We start from the raw sequence: 19,782 nt of genomic DNA, 5'->3' as shown, positions 1-19,782 counted from the left end.
CCATGTCACACATCACCATTATTCTGCATTTTGCATATCATCCCAAAAGTGACAAATCATTATTGGCCAAATTAAGATGTGTCACTGCTACAGTCGTGACAAAACAGTGTCTACTGGCACAGCAGGTCCTGTGAAACTCAGTGGAGCTTACAATCTATATTCCCTACCACATGTATACGCACACACAGACATACTAGGGTTAATTTTGTTTAGGAGCCAATTAGCCTACCAGTATATTTTTGGATTGTGGGAGGAAACCGAAGTACCCAGAGTAAACCCACGCAAGTACGGGGAGAATATACAAACTCTGCACAGTTAGAGCCATGGCGGGAATAGAACCCATGACCTCAGTGCTGTGAGGCAGTAATGCTAACCATTACACCATCTGTGCTGCCCTATCATAATAATCATAAATTATAATACAATGTGACCAGGATTTGATATATGTCACATGTATATGTGTACGAATGAGGCTCTGTACACAAAGTGCTACAATATAGGAGCGCAGTTCTGTTCTACTTCATACTGATGAAGTGACACACAGATATTAATTTGTCATATAACAAATTAATCACATTTGCTTCATGTGTCTTAGTCACATCGTGTTTTGATCACGATGATTTTTTTCAGCAAACAACGAAGCCCAACTCCACTAGGAAAGTTGCACAGGACATGACGACTCAAGGACACACTGGGGGAAATTGACTAAGATGTGATGTTGCTATGGGCAACCAATCGGATACTATCTATTATCTTCTAAAAGGTGCTAAATAAATAAGAAGTAGATTCGGATTGGTTTCCCATAGCAACATCACATGTGAAATAGAACTCCCTTCTTAGTAAATATCCCCTACTGTATTCTAAGTAAATCTTCTAAGTTTCTAATTACTGTCCACCTGTTAAATGGGCTGTGAGCAAAAAAGCTGCATTAATGCCTATGGAGTGTTAATATGGCTTTTTATGCGTGACTGATTGAATAGCAAATGACAATAGCTAATGTGTTAATTTGAATTTACTCACTTAGGGTGGGATGTATCAACATACATCGCCGCCCTTCGCACGGCAGCCGCCGCGATGCTACCGCATATGTACTAACATATGCGGCCAGCATCGGGCTGCGGTAACAGAGACCCCACGATACCTGTGATGTGGGCTGCGGGGGTCTCAGTCACCTCCCGGCGGCTGCCAGCGTCCCCCTGCGTCTCCTCCTCCCCCCTGAAGCCGGATGTCCTCCCGGTTGTGACACCAGGGGGAGGAGGAGGTTAAAGGAGGACGGGAGGAGGGGGGGGGGGGGGGGGGGGCAGCGCGCGGACCGCATACGGTGTGCGATGAAAGAAGCCCATAGGCTTCTATAGGGTATCGCCACCCTCTGGGTGGCGATACCCTGGCCAGCGAAAACGGGGCGAACCGGTGATGATACATAGAAAAATGCAGTAAAACGGGGGTTTTACCGCATTTTCCCTTCAGTACATCCCGCCCTTAGGGGGAGATTCTCGAAGCGAAAAATGCGGTAAAAACCCTGTTATCTGGGTTTTTACCGCATTTTGGGATGCTGTAAGCGGTAACCCGGCGGGGGGCATCGCCAGAAAAATCTGGCGATGCCCCATAGAAGCCTATGGGCTTCTACCGCATCCCACCACCGCCCCGCAACGATCCCCCGCCGCCCCGCATCGCCCCCTCCCCTGTGACCTCCTCCCTGCACTGATCCTCTTCCGGGTGCAGGGAGGAGGAGAGCCCGGCACAGCAGCAGCAGCGCCGGGTGTGGGAGGGAGGGGGAGCCGCCAGGACCTGCTGGGACCCGGCGACTCTCACCGCAAAGGACAGCTCTTAACGCAAGAGCTGTCCTTTGCTATAATTATCGCATATGTTAGAACATATGCGATAATTATAAATGCGATGGGCGGCGAAGGGGGGCGGAGATTCTTAGAGAATCTCCCCCGTAAATTGGTTATAACTCTTAAAATAATGTATAGCTTAAGGAAAAGGTAGGTATTGGGTGAAACATTTTGTTGTTTTGCACAATGTTGAAAGGGGACTGGTGCATGAGGGCCACATTGCAAACTGGAAGTAAAGCAACCTAGTTATGCTAGAAAACAGACCATGATACCCATCATTTGGACATTAAAATGATTGAAAATGTTCTCGGTTTGCTAGATCCCCGTAAGTTACGGGGATCTATCAAACATGAAACATTTTTGATAGATCTTTTCCTCTACATACTGTAGCTTCAACACAAATATTACAATGGGTTATGGGATGTACTGGTAATAAGTAATAACAAAAAATAAAAACCAAGAAACATATTTATTATCAAATAATAATAAAATTAAACATTCTCATAAAATCATTAAGCATATACTTTAGACATAATTGAAGGGTAGATAAAACACTTGTCGAGAACTGAAGGAGGCAGAGAGGACAGATAGTGAGAGAAAATCAGGAAGTCTATGCTACAAATGTATGGTTAGTCATTCAAAAAAATCCAAAATCTGAAGGTAAAATGTGCTGTGAAAAAAAAAAATTGTTTTGCACAGGTAATGAGATCGCATCTGATCCATGAGCAAGTATACGAAGATGTAACCTAGGCATGCAGAAGTACAAAATAAACCTGAACAATAAATGGACCACAGGTCAGCAGCAATCAATGTTCCCAATCCGAATTCCAGGTTTTTAATTGTTGCCAGTTATAAGATGCTGCTGTCCAATGCAAATCCAATAGCACCCCGGACTAAGGGCCTTATTCTAGTTCACTCTTAGAGGCAAATTCCTTCTTAGATGGACAGAACCATGTGCACTGAGGGGGGGGGGGGGGGCAGATGTAACTTGTGCAGAGAAAATTAGATTTGGGTGGGGTTTTACTTCAAAGGGAGATCTATATTGCAGTGTAAAAATAAAGCAGCCAGTATTTACCCTGCACAGAAACATAATAACTCACCCAAATCTAACTCTCTCTGCACATTTTACATCTGCCCCCTGCAGTGCACATGGTTTTGTCCATCTAAGAAAGATTTTGTCAGAAAGTGTGAACTAGAATAAGGCCCTAAGTGTAGGTGCGCATTATATATGTAACAGATTATATATATATATATATATATATATATATATATATATCCTTCCATTGAGGCCAGGCTTCTGATGTTCATCTCCAATTCTCAGTAGGTACACTGCACAAAAGTGTAATCACTTCAGCACCACAATATCAGACTACCTTTGTTATTCATTACAGCGTTTCCGTTTTTATGATAGTGTTTGGCTTAGACTTCTATTTAATTTAGGGGCATCAGGATTCTCTATTGTTTTCTGTTATTTATAGATACAATAGTTTTTTGTTTTTTTTAAACTGTCTTTTTATTCGAAAAATTTTAGCAAATCATCGATATAAAAATACATAAACCCTACACAAACAGATCTTGTTTTGGCATTTCACCACAAAACTAGACCCCATCAATACATCTATTGTGGTCATTGGAAATAGTTAGTGCAACTGCTCCCATTCGCTGGTGCGTTCTGCCACCATTGTGCTCCATGAACCTTTGGCACAATTACTCAAATGGAGATGCACAGCATTACTGAAGGGGGCACTGTGCCCAGCTTCAGGCGGTTTATACTTTGTAAGTTAGTCCATTGTGTTTTAACCCTTTGAGTGGCAAGTGAATTTGTCAAAATAGGTGTGAAAATTGCCCAGCAAACATTTTTATTCATCAAAATGACCTGTAATGTTTACCTTATAAAGGAAATACAATCTATTTGTACACCTTTTTTTATTTGAATTTATATAACAAATGTGTGCGACAATGTCGTTTTTAGCAGATATTTGGCACTCAAAGGGTTAAGCATTTTATGCGTAAACATGTAAAAAATAATATTCATAACAAGTAATACTCCTGTTTTCCAAATTATTAAATTAAAAATAGATTTCAAAGTGGCAAGGGTTTACCATAATACTTTTCGGAATTACTTTAATACCTGTTACATGGACACCTTCCTGTACAACTGCATAAATCTGAAGATATCCTATACCCTGATTGCAAAAATGTGCAAAGCAGCACCAGAAGTGTTGAAGAAAATACCATCACTCCACAGAATATTGTCTTTGAAACAGTCCTTCACTGCACAATTCAGCCCTAAAATAGATGAAGCATTTTCACTCCAAAAACAAAAAGTAGTTTACTCCACTACGTAGTTTAAAAAAATTACCACATTATTTTCTTTATGGATTTCTTCATTTTTGTTCCTACTAGATTCTATAGAAAAGAAGATTAAGAGACAACAAATAGGAAATATAAATAGTCCTGAGTGGAGTATCATGGTACAATCCATCCTTGTGTTTCTGCATTTTCCCGAAGATCCTGTGTAAGATAGTTACACACCTGGGACGTTACACGTGTCCCGTCAGGTAGGAAAATATTTCTTTGTAGAAAATATAAAAGATCTCTAGAAAATGTTTCAATAAATAATATCAATACATTTGACTTAAGAGAACAGTACTTGAGGAAATTAAAAGCAAAATATTTCCTTTTTTGCTTAACCTGGTAACAACTAAAGACCCAATCAGTTATGACAGCTAAGAGAATGTCATCTGTCACATTTGGTCCTTAAGAGAAACTGCTGCAGAGGAAAGGTTCCTGTTGTGGTTCATGTAATTTTTACGGGGGACTTTTTGCGGGCACAGAGCAGGCTTACATAGGGTATCCCAATAAACGCCCACTTCTCACTGGGCCAGAACTTAATGACTGGTCCCTGCTCTGGAATTTCTGATGCAGCATCAAAGTAGGCGAAGCAGACACAGCCAAGATAAGCAGCCAGGCAGATGAGAATGTGCCTACAAGACATAAGAAATGCAATCAGCTAATCATTACTATACAGGTACACCATCTTGCAGCATATTAAACCATTAAACAACTTGAAGCCTTCAATTAGTCCATCCTGTGTGGTAGATATACAGAAAGCATTTAAGGTTTATATGCCAACGAGGATTCTTTATTAAACAGCAATTTATAAAACACCTTATTTAAGATATTGATATGAGTACTCTGTCTTGAGTACATAATTCTACCACATCAGTACTTTTGTTTACAATAAAACTATTACTTGGCACAAAGAGACACACATTGGAGGAATGGGAGTGAATAGGTTGCTCTGTCACAAAAACAACAACAACACATAACACATTAGTTTTCCAGGAAAAGACTCATTTCTGAATGACTTAAGCAGCACTTATATGTATTCCATGCATTTAAGACAATGAGATGGGGCAACAATGGAATAAGGGAAACGGCTATAAGAACCACCCACTGGAAACGGCCTTAGCATTTGGGAAATAGGAACCAATATTCTCTAGGCACAACTTACCATACACAGTGGAGGTAGGGGAAGTTGAAATGAGCCCATATCTCACAGAAGGCTCTGTCGCTGATCCAGCAGAGTAATGCTAAGGTCCACCAAAAGCCAGACATCAGACCCAACTTGTAAACTCGCATGTTGTCACACCTGTGGGGGGAATAAAAATTAGGCATATTACTAAACGGTCAATAAAAAAAAAAAAAAGAAGTTTAAATTAGATTAAATTAACATAGATACGTTTAACTTTATTTTGAAGAGCTATTTCTGATTCCCCAGGGATATTTGGAGGATCAGTTAAGTCAAGGAGAACAAGAGACTAGTGGAGTGTAACTACTTTAGCTGTGAGCCCTACTGTCAATAGCACAGCATGGAAACCCTTGTCTGCATTGTAGATCTAATAATTATGGGATCCTAGAAATCAGAGAATAACCCCACATGATGTCCCAACTAATATTTGGTTTAGAATGCCCTGCTATCTACATAGATTTCCCAGGTTTTGTTTTCTTATATTCCAATAAGGATTTATGTATTTTAAATATGAAATAAATTTACAAAGAAGTAATAATCCCATAGGGCGGGATGCAGTCCCTCACCGCCACACATCGCCGGGTGCCGCACAGATAAATATGCATATGGACTAACATATGCTATAATTATTGCAAAGGACAGCTCTTGCATTAAGAGCTTCCCTTTGCGATGTGCCCGGCGACGTGTGTGTGGTCCCCGGCGGCTCTCCCCCCTTCTCCTGCCCGGCAGCTCCCTGCACAAATGACTGCAGGGGCTGCCAAACTCCATCTCCTCCTCCCTACACCAGAAAAAGGTGCAGGGAGGAGAAGGTCACTGGTCCGGGCAGCACAGTAGGAGGCTGTCCAGACAGAGGTGAGGGAGGGGTCAGGGGGTGCCAAGGGAAGCAAGGGAAGCCCATAGGCACAACCCCCCCCCCCCCCTCTGCAGTGAAGCCTCTGCAGCTTCACTGCATATGAAAACAGGGTTTTACCGCATTTTTTGTTTAGAGCATCTCGCCGCTATAGTGTTAAACAGAAGTACATGTAGAGTACCCTGAGAAATGTTACGGTCTCATAAGATATTCCCTAGGGTGTGTTAATACCAACCAATTGCTATTAACAGTTTATATTTTACGTTCATATGTTGACCTTTTGCTTGCGTCAACCTATATATTGTTAACTTAATACTCCACACCCAACTACGGTAGTCTATAGCGAAATAGAACTGCATTGCACATCTGTTTCCACTGTATTCGCGGGGATGCAATATGCAAAGCAACCATATTCTTTACTATAAGCTACTAAAGCAAATATGTCCCCCTCCCAAGGCCATTATTATAATTATCCATGTTGTTTGATGAAGTACTTGTAATACGATTTTATTATGCACAGTTCCACCGAAGTCTAGGAATTAGGAATGACATCTACATTTGGGAAAGGTAAGTCATAATAAATGGCAATATTAACAGTACTGAACCTTTGTGGTAATACACAGTAATAAGAAGTGCATATATAGGAAACCTGTACAAATACATTCAGTGAGTGCACCATGCAAAGCAACAGAATTAGGGAACATTTTTATTTTTTCTTCCCTGCAAATTCATTTTATAGTTTTGTTATGCCTGTTGAGGACTACCAATAAATAAAAAATACAAAAAAGGCCTTTGAAATGTTGTATGCGCTTATCCACGGAGCATGCACAATGCAGAAAATTACAATTTTATCCTAAAAAGAGACTTGCAGGCAATTCTGAACATGCCCCAGCAATTTTTTTAATGTATTACCAGTTCCATTGGCGCAAAGAAAGGTTCATCGCAAATTCTAAACAAGTTATATCTAATGCTCGTTTTCCAGTGCATGTCCACATATAAGCAATTGGACTGACATGACTGAAGAAAAAAAAAAAAAACATGTAAAGAGAAAACTTTGTTGTATTTGGCATAGGATGGACAGGATGAAGGATCAGATAATATTAGGCTGCAAGTCACTTTCCAAGAAATGCGAGGCCACATGCGTGCGAGGAATGACAGTGCTGGATCTATACCATTTATCAACTTCCACATTGCTGAGCTGAGAGGGAAACTGCAGGGCGGGATTGGTAAGAAGAGTTCCTTTCTCTGGAATGCCTTTGTTATTACATTTTCAACACAACTTGTTAATCAGCATAAAATGTAAATGACCAGTTAAGTAACAAGTAATGATAGACTAGTTAACCCTTCACAGAAGGCTATATAGTCTTGATAAAGTACATTTAGGGCCATCATAAATATTTATCTACAAATAATTATATCAGTTGCCATCTGCATTGTTTAAGTGCACATGACTACTACAGAAGGGACCCCGGCATAGAACAGCGGTGGGTGCATGAGGACAAACTCACCTCTTGAGCTCAGTAATGAGCAGGATTGTACAAGGTATACCCAGTGTCATTAAGGAGATGTTATTGATTGCAGGTTTAAAGAATGCCAAGACTGTGGTAATTCCAGAGACCACTCCAACCACTGCTTTAAATCTCCATCTACAACAAAATAGAAACAACCATTAAAATGTCTATCAATATGTTACATTTATATTAAGTTTATTTAGAAAACAACAATACATTAATAGCAAAAAGTGAATGGCTTGCAGGAATGAGAAGCATGATTTTGCTGAGGAAAGTTCATGTCAAACTAACATATTTCTATTAAACTAAAACTTGGGCCAAGGTGGAGCATTGTTTGTTTTGGGTGTGTATGTTTTAGCAAGGCCATTTCTTCTCTTCAGGTCGTGATCCTTGGCTAACTCGGTGGGTATATAACCTGCATGAGAAAAATCAGATTGGCAATTGTTGCATATTCTTAAGTGATGCCATAGAGGTGTTGGGCAAAGTCTTAACACTACAGCGATTTGGGACAATTTCACCCATTTGGTGAAATTGACCCGTATTGGATGTGCATGACATGCCATTGGTTCCAATGCCCGCTCCCGTGTGCATTGGATCAGAGTCCGACCTCCAACTATGACCCCCTCCCAGCGGCAGGAAACATGTATCGCATGCGATACATCACATGTTGAATGACCGCGTGGTATGTATCGCATGCAATCCTGCCACCCGGGGAGTCGGGAATCGGATGGCCATACACTGCTGCGATACATCGTAGTAGTGTACGGCCATCTTAATAATAATCATTTAGTTGGCTGGTCACTAGAGAGGTGACTACAGTGCTTAGCCAGAACCAGGGTCGTGAGAGATTGTGAATATTTTTTGTTGGTGTGATTGCTGGAACCACAACTCATCCTGACATTTCTTAATAAAACTGCAGCAAAACTGGTTCAGGAAAAATCTGTGCGAGCATCGTGTTTTCGTGGGCTTTCAACAGTGTATATACTTCATATACATGTGTTTTTCATATACATGTGTTTATACACATAAATTTAGTTATGATTGTTGAATGGACAAAAAAAAAAAAAAACTTGACTGCAAAGATAGAAACAGCAGAAGGAGGGAAGTCCAGTCTGCAAAACATCACTTAGAAAAATAGCGCTGTGGATAAATTAAATTATTTGGGTTGGTATTTAAAGGGGCGTACACACGGGGTGATAGTAATGTACGCCCCTGCAGTGCTGCCATCACCCGGACAAATAGACTGTGCAGGCAAGGCAATTTTTAATAAGCTGCCTGTCACTGTTTGTTTTGTCACAGATGGGGGAAGGCAGGATGTAGTTAGCTGTCTTATCTCTGACGGCTAACCACATTTTGATTAGGACTCAGCTAAGGGGAAAAAATAAAAATAAATCGCTGAGCTGTGTGCCATGTGTACACTCCTTTATACCCCTTTCACATCGCACTTTAAAAATGGTAAATTGCCGTTTTTTTCCCTTTTTAAAACGTTTAAGCCTGCACTGTGAATGCACCACAGCCGATTTACCGTTTAAAGTTAACTGGCATTTCGAACCGTGTAAAAAGCAGAGTCCTACACGGTTCCTTGCCGTTTTTTGTGCAATGTGAATGTGTACAATGTGTCTGAAACGGTATTTCAGGCAAACAACACAAGCTACAGAGCAAAATGACAGGCAATGTTGACACTCTGGCTTGAAACGTGTTCGTGATGAACCGGTTTCACTGCTATGTTGAATGAGACTTAACCGGTATTTAAAACGGTAATCTGCGGCAATGTTAAGGCTCTGACCCGTTTCAATTACCGTTTTAAAATACCGGTTTTTAAAACGTGTCGGCGATGTGAAAGTGGTATTAGTAGACTTGCAGACAAAGGAGGGTGAAGTCATCTATAAAATCATGTGGGAAACAGTGTTTCAGTATATAGGGCCTAATTAGTTTTCAAAATGGCCAAAACCATGTGCACTGCTGTAGATGTAACGATTTGGTGAATTGTAATCAAACTTAAATCTAAATTGCTGTGTAAGAATACTATTTACCCTGCACAAAAACAAAATAGCTCCCCCAAATCTAACGCTCTCTGCACATGTTAAATTTGCCCCACCTGCAGTGCACATTGCATTGCCCATTTTGAGAACAACCTTGTCCTGCAATCTGGTCTGAATAAGTCGTAGAGAACCAACAAAAATGAAACCTTCCCCTGATATCAGGTAGTAACAGAAGTTGGTGGTGCAACAAAGATTAAAAAATAAAAATAAAGTAACATTTAAGAAACTACAAGAGAAAAAGACGGACTCTTGTGCTGGGACAATCTTAAACCTTCAAATATACCAGTAGATGTTACATTTTATGAGCCAGTCAATAATGGCACATAAAAACATGAAAAATGTATGAAATGTAATTGCCAATATTTCAGTGATTACAAAAATCTGGACTGTTCTGCAAATCAGTGTCCTTGAGGGCTTTATTAAATAAATACATTTGAAATTTTTATTGTTAAAAAAGACACCCAAATCATTTGGATGCCTATTTTTAACTTACTTTTTTATTTTTAATGTAATTTTTTTAGTTTTGCAAAAAAAATTCTGCATAATTAATACAGTCCAAAATTACAGTGACAGTTCCCTATTCAAATCTTCATATACTTGCCAGCTTGCAAGCTATACAAGCTGAACTGGTTAGGGTGTGAATCCCCACCACTCCTGTGATACTCCTTCTTTCTCCTACTCAATAATAAAGAGAATTTTTGAACAAAAGCAAACAGAAAAGATAACTTACAAACTACAACAGTGTGACCTGTAGAGCGAGTATGGGAAAGACTTCCTTATGCGCATTTGCTTGCAGCTTTACAGTGAAGCGCCATGATTTGGAGATGGTCAGAGACATTCCTTACTCAGCAATGCATTAGGCACTCGAGTGCCCATACTTCTGCATCCATACAAAGCAGGGATAGTACTTTCATGTTCCAGAAATCTCTCCAGGTCATTGTCAAAGTTTTCTCCTATACTTTCAATGGGGCTTAATTTACATCACCATTTGCACTACGGAAAACCCATTTCTTAACCTAAACAAAAATAATATGGTAGAAAAACCATCCATGTCACCTCACTCACACCAGTAATTCAAGAACTCAGGGAAGCTTAACTCAGCAATATTTTAGGAGAGAATATACATGTTAAACCAATAAAAGGAGATTGGTAATGGTGCAAAAGGTAAAGCATCAGTACATAAGTTTGTTGTTACTTCAGGATATTTCAGGTGGATCCACAAGTCCACTAAAGCTGGGAATACACTGTCCAGTTATCAGTCTATAATCATCTGTTTGGGCAGTTGACTGAACAGTGTATTGCCATGACCAATCAGTAATTATCAGTCTGTCAGGGATTCTGAATCATCCAATATATCAGATAATCAGTCATCCGCATCTGGCGCTGTATTATATTCCACTGTTCCTTCACAGGGGTTAAACAAAAATATTTTCTCCCCAGGTGGGGGAAAACAGATATTGCCATACACTGTGACATATCTGAGTGTATGGCCACATTATCTGATTAGTTTTAGGTTGTTTTATAAAATCTCTGTCAGTCTGACAGACATTTTCTCTGACAGTGTATGCACAGCATATGATTCCCTCTAAAGGTGCCCATACACTTTTAAGATTTATCTTAAGATCTGGCTGGTTGGAACAAAAACATGGTTATGGATGAGTGACAGTTTGTCAGTTTTCCAGCATTTCCAAGCAAATGGTCAACTGTCATTTGCTCTCATCCATAACCAGGTTTTTGTTCCAACCAGACAGATCTGCAGATAAATCTGCGTGTATATGGCCACCTTAAGTCTTGGATACAATGCAACTTGCTTACCTAAATTTGGGATGCAATATAATACATCACACGGTCATTCACAAATAGTTTGATCTAATCTACCAGATTCGGCCAATTGCTGCGTATTACACCGTGCCTTGTGGACTAGATACAGACTAGATACATTCCCCTGAAAAATAAGGCATCTGACTGCACTACAGTATATGTATTTTCACTGTAAGCCAGCATATGCAAACTGAGTGGGCATCTTCCTCCGGTAACCGTGATGGACAACACAAGGCATTATTATGTAATATACACTTATAGGACAGATTATACTTAAATTGTGCTGCAGGTTACCTGTCATTTCTGAAAATTCTTGGCAGATGCCTTTTTGGAAACCACATTGCTAAAGCAGACATCAGCACCCACAGAATAGCCAACTCATCCAGCATTTGTCCCAGGAAGCTGAGTGTTGCATGAAAGTACACAGAACCAATACCTGCATAAAGAGCAAAGAATATTAGTTGTTACATGCTAGTATCCTAACTGTAATCCCCGATAAACTTGAACAGTGAATGTATGGCCCTGTATATACAAGTTCATTAGGATGTAAAAGAAGGGCTTTTACAACTTATGTGACCTATAGACCCTAGCGTAACTGCTGACAGCAGTGGTGTTTTTTTTTTTTAGGGAGCGCTCCCCACTAGGCGAGTTTTTTCTGGGGAGCACTCCCTAAAAAAAAAAACCCCACCGATGTGTCCCCTGGTCCAGGCAGCACCACTGAACCATCAATCAGCTGCTGCCCGGTCCTGTGCCCCATCCCTACATGCTGAGTTCTGCTGAAGCTGCCTGAGTTCAGCGATGAATTCAGCAGCGCTGCCTAGCGCTAATCACTGCCAATCCAGAGAATTTTCCGGGCTTGCCAGCCTGGGCATTAAGGCATAGCCCGGAAATTTCTCAGGATTACCAGTGAAGGAGTTAAAGTATAGCCAATATAAAGTACTGTAAAAATGGAGCTATAGTTTAAAAAAAAAAAAGTCAAAAAAAAAACATTTATTGGTTCATCATTGCATATTATCAAAACACTCAATTTAAAGTGACTGTTTCGATCTGTGACATTTTGCCAAGTTTTTGGACAATTTGTTTAAAAATGCAGGTCCATTCTGTTCCACAACAGCCTACGGTTTTCCAACACCAACAATGCTTGATCGAAAAATTGCTGGTGCCCATAGATGGTCCTCCTTTCTTTAGATATAAAGAATACCCATGTAGTTTCTATAATTTATAGAAACAATACAATGACATGGTGTGACTTTCATATCCAGTTTGCTCCCACAAAGTAAAAAATATCAGTAGGTGACGTGTGTGTGTGTGTGTGTGCGTGTGTGTCCGTTTGTGAATTTAGATTGTAAGCCCAATAGAGCAGATACTGATGTAACTGACCTACAACAGCTACTATTGTGCACATGACAATTGCCTTCCACTCTGCAAAGTAATATGCAAACTGCTTTTCAGGTGGCTTTAAGATAAGGAGGCTTATGTGCAGCATCCTCCGTTTGGGCAGTGCAGTAAAGGGCTCAGACTCTACTGGCCATGGGCAGATCTCCGGTAAAATGTTGCGCCAACTCAACGGGACTTCAGAGGGGTGAGTTTAAAAAAAAAAAAAAAATGGGTGCAGGGTGTGTGGTATGGGCCCCTCTGTGACTTAGGGGTCTGTGTGCACCACACACATTGTTCAATGGTTCTAGATAGAATGATCTATGAAAAATGTGGAAGGGGTGGTAGATTACTGTTTAAACTACTAAAATAAAGGTTTTGCTAGGTTTTGGTGAGGTAAAAATGGTAAAAGAACATTAGTAAATAAACCCTGAAAATGAAATGGGACAATGAGCATCACTTCTACGTAATGCTTTCATTCTAGCAGATAAATCAGGATGTCATCACTAGACACTTTAGATCAGACAGTGAAAACAATCGCTTTGCTGAATGTCACAAACTGGACACCAGGATGTAACCATGAACAAGTGAACAGACTGTACCAGCGATATTCCAGTAATACATATCAAGAGGACGTCACGGCTGTGTGCCGTGCAGGAATGCACAGCACAGGAAGTAACAGGCATGCTTTCCTAAACAAGTCATGTTTAAGACAATCACTGTCACACTTACCAACTACAACGAGCAGAGTCCATATTAAATATATCCCGCTATTGAAGTAAGTTGCATACTGACGAAACAGGCACATGCATATGGGTGGTAGCACAAAAAATAATATGTTGCTGATCTATAATATAAAATAAAAATAACATAAGAGAAGAGTAACAAAAAATGTCAGCAAAGAACTTAATATGTGGAAAAAGAAATCTTTAAAAGCAAGTACTGTAGAAAAGATAAAATGAAGCATAAATTTAAAAATATAACATTTTGGCAGAATGGCCCTTATTCTGATCGGTGCGGATATTCCCGCATTCTTACGGAGCGGTCCGCACGCCACGGTGTTCTGCCGCGTGCGGCCATCGTCCGTAGAAACGCCCACGTGTCCTCCGCATTCGGACGGACTCACTCTTTAAGAACAGGGCGTGTTTACGGACGACATACAAACCATGCGTGTGCGGGAGAAACACTCCGATTCTGCACGGTATTACAGGGTATTACAGAGTATGCTCGGGAATACCGCTTTCGAACGGGAGCCAAGCGGTGCTACCGCCCGTAAGCGGAGTATTTACGCCAAACAACCCACTATTATGTATCTTCTGCAATACATCACATGACCCACTTATTCAATTACCTATCCTCATACAAAAATGCTTATTTGGAATTGGAATCAATTAGATGCCAATATATCCTTACAAGCATGCCTAACACATGCATTGCACACATTAACCCTTACAGCAATTTAAGTGCAATGGTTTGTATTAGACCCTGTGTAAAAGATTATAAACAATCTACACATATACTGTTTAATGTGCAAATAAAACCAACAACTGTGAACTTGCATAAACCATTTATTAGAATCCAAAATTAACATTTAAATAAAAAAATATAAAATAATAAATTAGATAAGTAGATCTCGCAGGTCCTGCAGATCGGCTAGTAATAGCCGCAAATGGTGCTCCGCCCGCAGGAGGGCCCCACGAACCCCCTCATCTGCCGGTGTGGTGTCATCTGTGGGCATGTCAAAGGGGCAAAAATTAGTCATGATATTCATGCATACATTTCACATACTGCGACATAAATTGCACAAATGCTAGGTGACATGTGTGTGTATATATATATATATATATCTATGTAGAGAGATAGAGACACACATAGATAAATAGATATGACACATACATATCTACATACATACAAACTTATTTACTACATACTGTGTTTTTTTCCCTCTACCCTTTACTCTGCAGAAGACATAACAGTCATAGTGTTTCTTCTCAGTCACAACCCACCCATGACTAACCAATGACAAGCATGTCATGGCCTCCGTCAATAAGAACTTGTCACAATCTCCTCAGTCTAAGTTCAGTGATGGTTCGTGGCATGGGAGTTATGCAAATGTCAGGAATGCACAGTACACATCCTCAAAATCATAATTCACTCTAAACCAACCTACAATTCTGTGAGGGCAAAAAAACAATCTGAACTACAGGGGGTGTTTAGGTAGAGGAGGCTCCTGGGACACTGGCAACTTGTGACTCCATTCCAAGGTAGGCCGGGCCATACTCCATTTATAGCATACATCCTATAGTTTATAAATAACATTCACCAACAATATAGATTCCACTATTTGATGGGTCATAATCAACGCTTGCAGCAGGTGAATTTAATCCACAAATGATCCACTCATCCCTTTACTCCAGGATCCTGTTTAACTACAACGGTTATGTGGCAGTCAAAATGGAGCTCCAAGCCATCCCACAAACCTGTGTAATTCAGAGGTGTCCTGGATGAAAGGGATGCCTTGGACACCCCATCTAACCCGTACCTGTATCTGTAGCTACCCACTTTGGGGTGTGTATTAATAGGATTGTACCAAAAGTTTTAATCACCAGTGCTACATAACAAATACCAGTACAACTACTTCATGAATGATGCATTATGTAAACATACCGATCTGATGGGACTCCGGGGCCTGACACGCCTCCTCCCCCTCGGATTCGGACACCTCTGGGGCAACCGTGGCCTCCTCAGCCCCCTCCTCCGCCAGCTCCTCCGCCACCATCACCTCGTCCACCTCCTCCGCCACAACCACCTCCTCCACCACCACCACCACCTCGTCCACCTCCTCCGCCACAACCACCTCCTCCACCACCACCACCTCCTCCACCTCCTCCTCCGCCACCAACACCTCCTCCTCTGCCACCAACTCCTCTTCCACCTCCTCCACCACCACCTCCTCAGGCACCTCCTCCTCCTCCTCCACCATCTCCTCCACTTGCTCCTCCACCATTTCCTCCTCCTCCTCCACTTGCTCCTCCTCCACCCTTGCCGCCACCTCCTCCTCAGGCTCTTGGCCCTCCTCCTCGGCCAGGGCTGCCTCGGCCTCTTCACGTGCCTGTCTGGCTCGGGCTCGTGCTGTGTGTTAGAATAAAAAATCATGGTCAATGTCGGGTCATTGGGGCACATGTATTAATCCATAACAAGACATACATGGAAGGGTGATAATGATGGCAAACGATGCTGGAAAGTAGCTCCTTACTGTTAATGGACTCCAAAATGTGACATTTAAATTATTATGTGATTGTTAGTAATTTGTTCAAACATTACAACCCTGGCATTTATCAATGTGTAACACATATTAGATCTGGCACATTGTATGCATCAGAATCATCAATGCTATGTCATTACATATAAAAGCCACATGACTGCATGTTAACCAGGAAGAAGCACACATAACAGTGGCCCTTATTTTGATCTGAGCGGTACGGACCGCGTGCGGCCGTACCGCCGATGTTTACACTCTGCACATGCGCAGAGGTCACTCTGCGCATGTGCAGGGGAATTCGCCGAGTAAAAAATTTAGACGCCGCAAAGGGGGCGTATAGGGGTGTGAGGGGCTTAATAGCCTCATTACCCTATGTATACGCCCAGCGTTTCATGGGCGTTCCCATGCAAACGCGGGGCGTATGCATGGTAATGAGGCTATGACGCCAGTGATGGGGGCGGAAAGCTGACATCGCCGGATGTCAGCTGCCCGCCCCAATACAAGCTTTCACACGGACGATTGTCCGTGTGCTCTAAGCTTGCGTGAGCGGGGGGAGCGTGCGGCCCTGCCTTCGATGGTCATCGACCATCGAATGCAGGGGGCAGCTCCCAACATGGTGGAGGCGTACGCCCCGCCATTTTCATGCGGATCGGCAGCCGTCCGTGTACGGACGGCCGTGCCGATCCGTCTTGTAGGCGGGGATTCGTCTGGTGCGGTCGGAGCCGCATATGCGGCTCGACCGCACCAACCAGAATAAGGGCCAGTCTATGGACTTTTAAACCCATGGACACCCACTTATCATGAGACACATTTTATTGTTTCTATATGCTATGTTGTAAGTGCGAAATTTCATTGCTAAAATACTCACACTCAGCTATTTCGCCCCTAATTTGCTGTAACAGCTGGGGCTGGCGCCTGCGGAGGTCCGACCACCGCCTCTCGAGCTGCCCGATGGTCCTCCGCACCCGAGTGCGGGCGTAAATCCTGCGGCCTGCCGCAGCATAGGCCCGGCGCTTATGTCTATTGCTGATAAAGGGCCCCGCACGGCCCAGCCTTGTCTCCATGACGGAGACCAGAACCCTCAGCTCCGCAGGAGAAAACGGGTCTGCCCTTCGTGTCTCCGCCATGTTAACAATGGCATCAATCAACCAATCAGGTGGTGGCATTGGTTTATCACAGTTATTTGTGTTAATAACTTTATTGTTCATCTTTACATGAACAGCGTCTCTGCGCCAACACAAATGGTGACAAATTCGCATGCCTTCAAAACAGTAGTGCTGATGTATGTTAATGAACAAATCTGATATATATAAAACACAGTGTGTATGCACTTAGCAAATCCAATGACGCCTCGCTACGCCAAGCAACGCGTGCTATAGCTTAGCAACGCATAGCTGTACTTAGCATTACTTACTCTATGCATCTATGTGTATGCGTACATTTATGTTTAAAAGACACATACACATACTTGCAGGTATCCTGAGTCCAGCATTATACACCAGCGCTGCCTGCCTGGCTGCCTGGCTGGCTGGCTGCCTGCCTGGGTGCCTGCCTGCCTGGGTGCCTGCCTGCTCCTCGAAATGTTTAAACATGTTAATAAATTCAAATATCATATATATATATATATATATATCTGCAAACAAATCATACATCAACACAGGAAAAAATCCCCAACACATTAGAGAATAAATCAATGTACTCACCAGTCATCAGGGATAGTATCAACTACAATAATGAAGATATAACAAACACATAAGATCCCTTGTACAAGGTATAATAATGAGCACCTATATTGTACTTCCCCCAAAACTAAGCACATATGATAAATATCTACTATTTCTTTGCCATTAGGAGGGCAGGCTGGCTAATTGTCGTTTTGTAACACTGACAACTACCACACTGTACTTATTTGAAGGGGTGATTTTTACAACAATTGGTGTGTTCTGGTCAACTAGATAAAATGTACCTGAAGTATCTTTGCGCCACAGAGTCCCGCAGCTGGTATCCCCTCCGGCATTCAGGGGCGCGGGATGGGCGCATGGGCGGATCTTGCTGCTCAGATGGTACCTCCCACTCATCAAAGGGTATCTCACGCCGCACAGCAATGTTGTGGAAAAATATACACAGGCCCACGATCCTCGACACCATTTGAGGCGCATACTGTAAGTCACCACCAGTGCGGTGGAGCACTCTAAATCGACCCTTTAAAAGGCCAATTGAGCGCTCCACCACTTGCCTGGTGGCAACATGCGCCCGATTGAATGCCTCCTGTGGGCCCGGTGCTGGGTAGCTGTACGGCGTAAGTAGCCAGGGCGTACATGGGTAACCGGAGTCACCCAGAACCCACGCATCACGGCCTTCCAGCTCTTGTAGTCTTTGCCATATCCCGGTTTGTCGGATGACATGAGAGTCATGGGCACTTCCGGGAAACTTCGAGTTGAAGGCGAGAATCTCCATGGATGGGCCACATACCACCATCACGTTCAGTGAGTGGAACAATTTGCGGTTCCTATATATCTTCTCACTTCGAGATGGAGGCACAAATGGTACATGGGTGCCATCCACAGCCCCTATCACATTAGGGAAGCCAGCAATTTGATGGAAGGCCTGCTGGCTTCTGCGCAGGGTCTCGGTGGCAAATGTCATGGCCATGAAGTGCCCCTTGCGCCTGAACATGGCCGACGTCACACGCCTCAGGATTCGGCAGAAGGCCGGCTGAGATATTCCAGCAAGTACTGCCACTACTTGTTGGAATGATCCTGAGGCGCAGAAATGCAACACCGCCAGCAGCTGTGTGTGAGGCGGAATTGCTGTCGTGATCCCGTGTAGAGGTTCCAGATCACTCTCAATTAACGAGAGCAGATCCAGAATTACATGTGGCGGTAACCGGTACCTAGTAAGTACCTCATCATCGGGCATAGCAAACAGAGTCACCCGTGTGCGATAGATTCTAGCACGTCCTGGCCTCCTTGGGCGACGAGTGGGGAGAGCCGCAAGTGCCCTTAGCCTCCTTTCCATGTCCCGCAGCATTGCTTCAGCAACCTATAAAGAAATGAACATAAATACTGATGCACCTATGCACATAATGGCCATATCCCACTACAAATAGATTTGTAGGCTTCAATACGTACAATAGATGGCCGCCCCGTAAAATCCCGAAGATCCATTTGACTCTATAATGATGTAACAATAATATGAACTCAATACACACCGTCCTAAACACACAGATGCTTACAACATCGAACTACTAAACACTACTTGAGTATCAAAGGTGTCTGCATTTGTTGCCGACATCATGTACTATGAGACATTCCAGCTATTGCTGGGACATGTTGTCCTGCAATAGATGAACACACACAGGTTTCAGACCTGTGAGTGAAATAGTGAACATGTGACATGTTGCAATAATGCTACAAAGACTTTGCTGGCCCAACAATCTGTAGTCAGTGAGGCAATGGTGCATACATTCATACACTTACATTGTTAATGGATAACATATCTACAAGGACCATGGAAGAGCTTACCTTAGACCCTGACAAGTCCAGATCTGGA

The 19,782-nt window shown here is 42.4% G+C and overlaps 1 protein-coding gene across 1 annotated transcript in view; it reads right to left on the bottom strand.

Annotated features, from left to right (window-relative positions):
* Window positions 1–2,285: 2,285 nt before the first annotated feature.
* ACER2 (alkaline ceramidase 2) overlaps window positions 2,286–19,782 on the bottom strand; it is a 28,754-nt gene continuing 11,257 nt past the window's right edge. Inside the window, exons 2-6 of the mRNA XM_083184574.1 lie at window positions 13,701–13,815; window positions 11,889–12,030; window positions 7,729–7,866; window positions 5,353–5,490; window positions 2,286–4,822 (exon numbers count right to left, since the gene is read on the bottom strand). Coding sequence (XP_083040700.1) covers window positions 4,636–4,822; window positions 5,353–5,490; window positions 7,729–7,866; window positions 11,889–12,030; window positions 13,701–13,815 — 720 coding nt within the window. The 3' untranslated portion in view covers window positions 2,286–4,635. The remainder of the gene's footprint in view (window positions 4,823–5,352; window positions 5,491–7,728; window positions 7,867–11,888; window positions 12,031–13,700; window positions 13,816–19,782) is intronic.

Source organism: Crinia signifera, chromosome 1 (genome assembly GCF_055691185.1).
Source record: "Crinia signifera chromosome 1, ASM5569118v1, whole genome shotgun sequence".
In the NCBI taxonomy this organism is placed as follows: Eukaryota; Metazoa; Chordata; class Amphibia; order Anura; family Myobatrachidae; genus Crinia; species Crinia signifera.
This window is presented reverse-complemented; position numbering and strand designations above follow the sequence as displayed.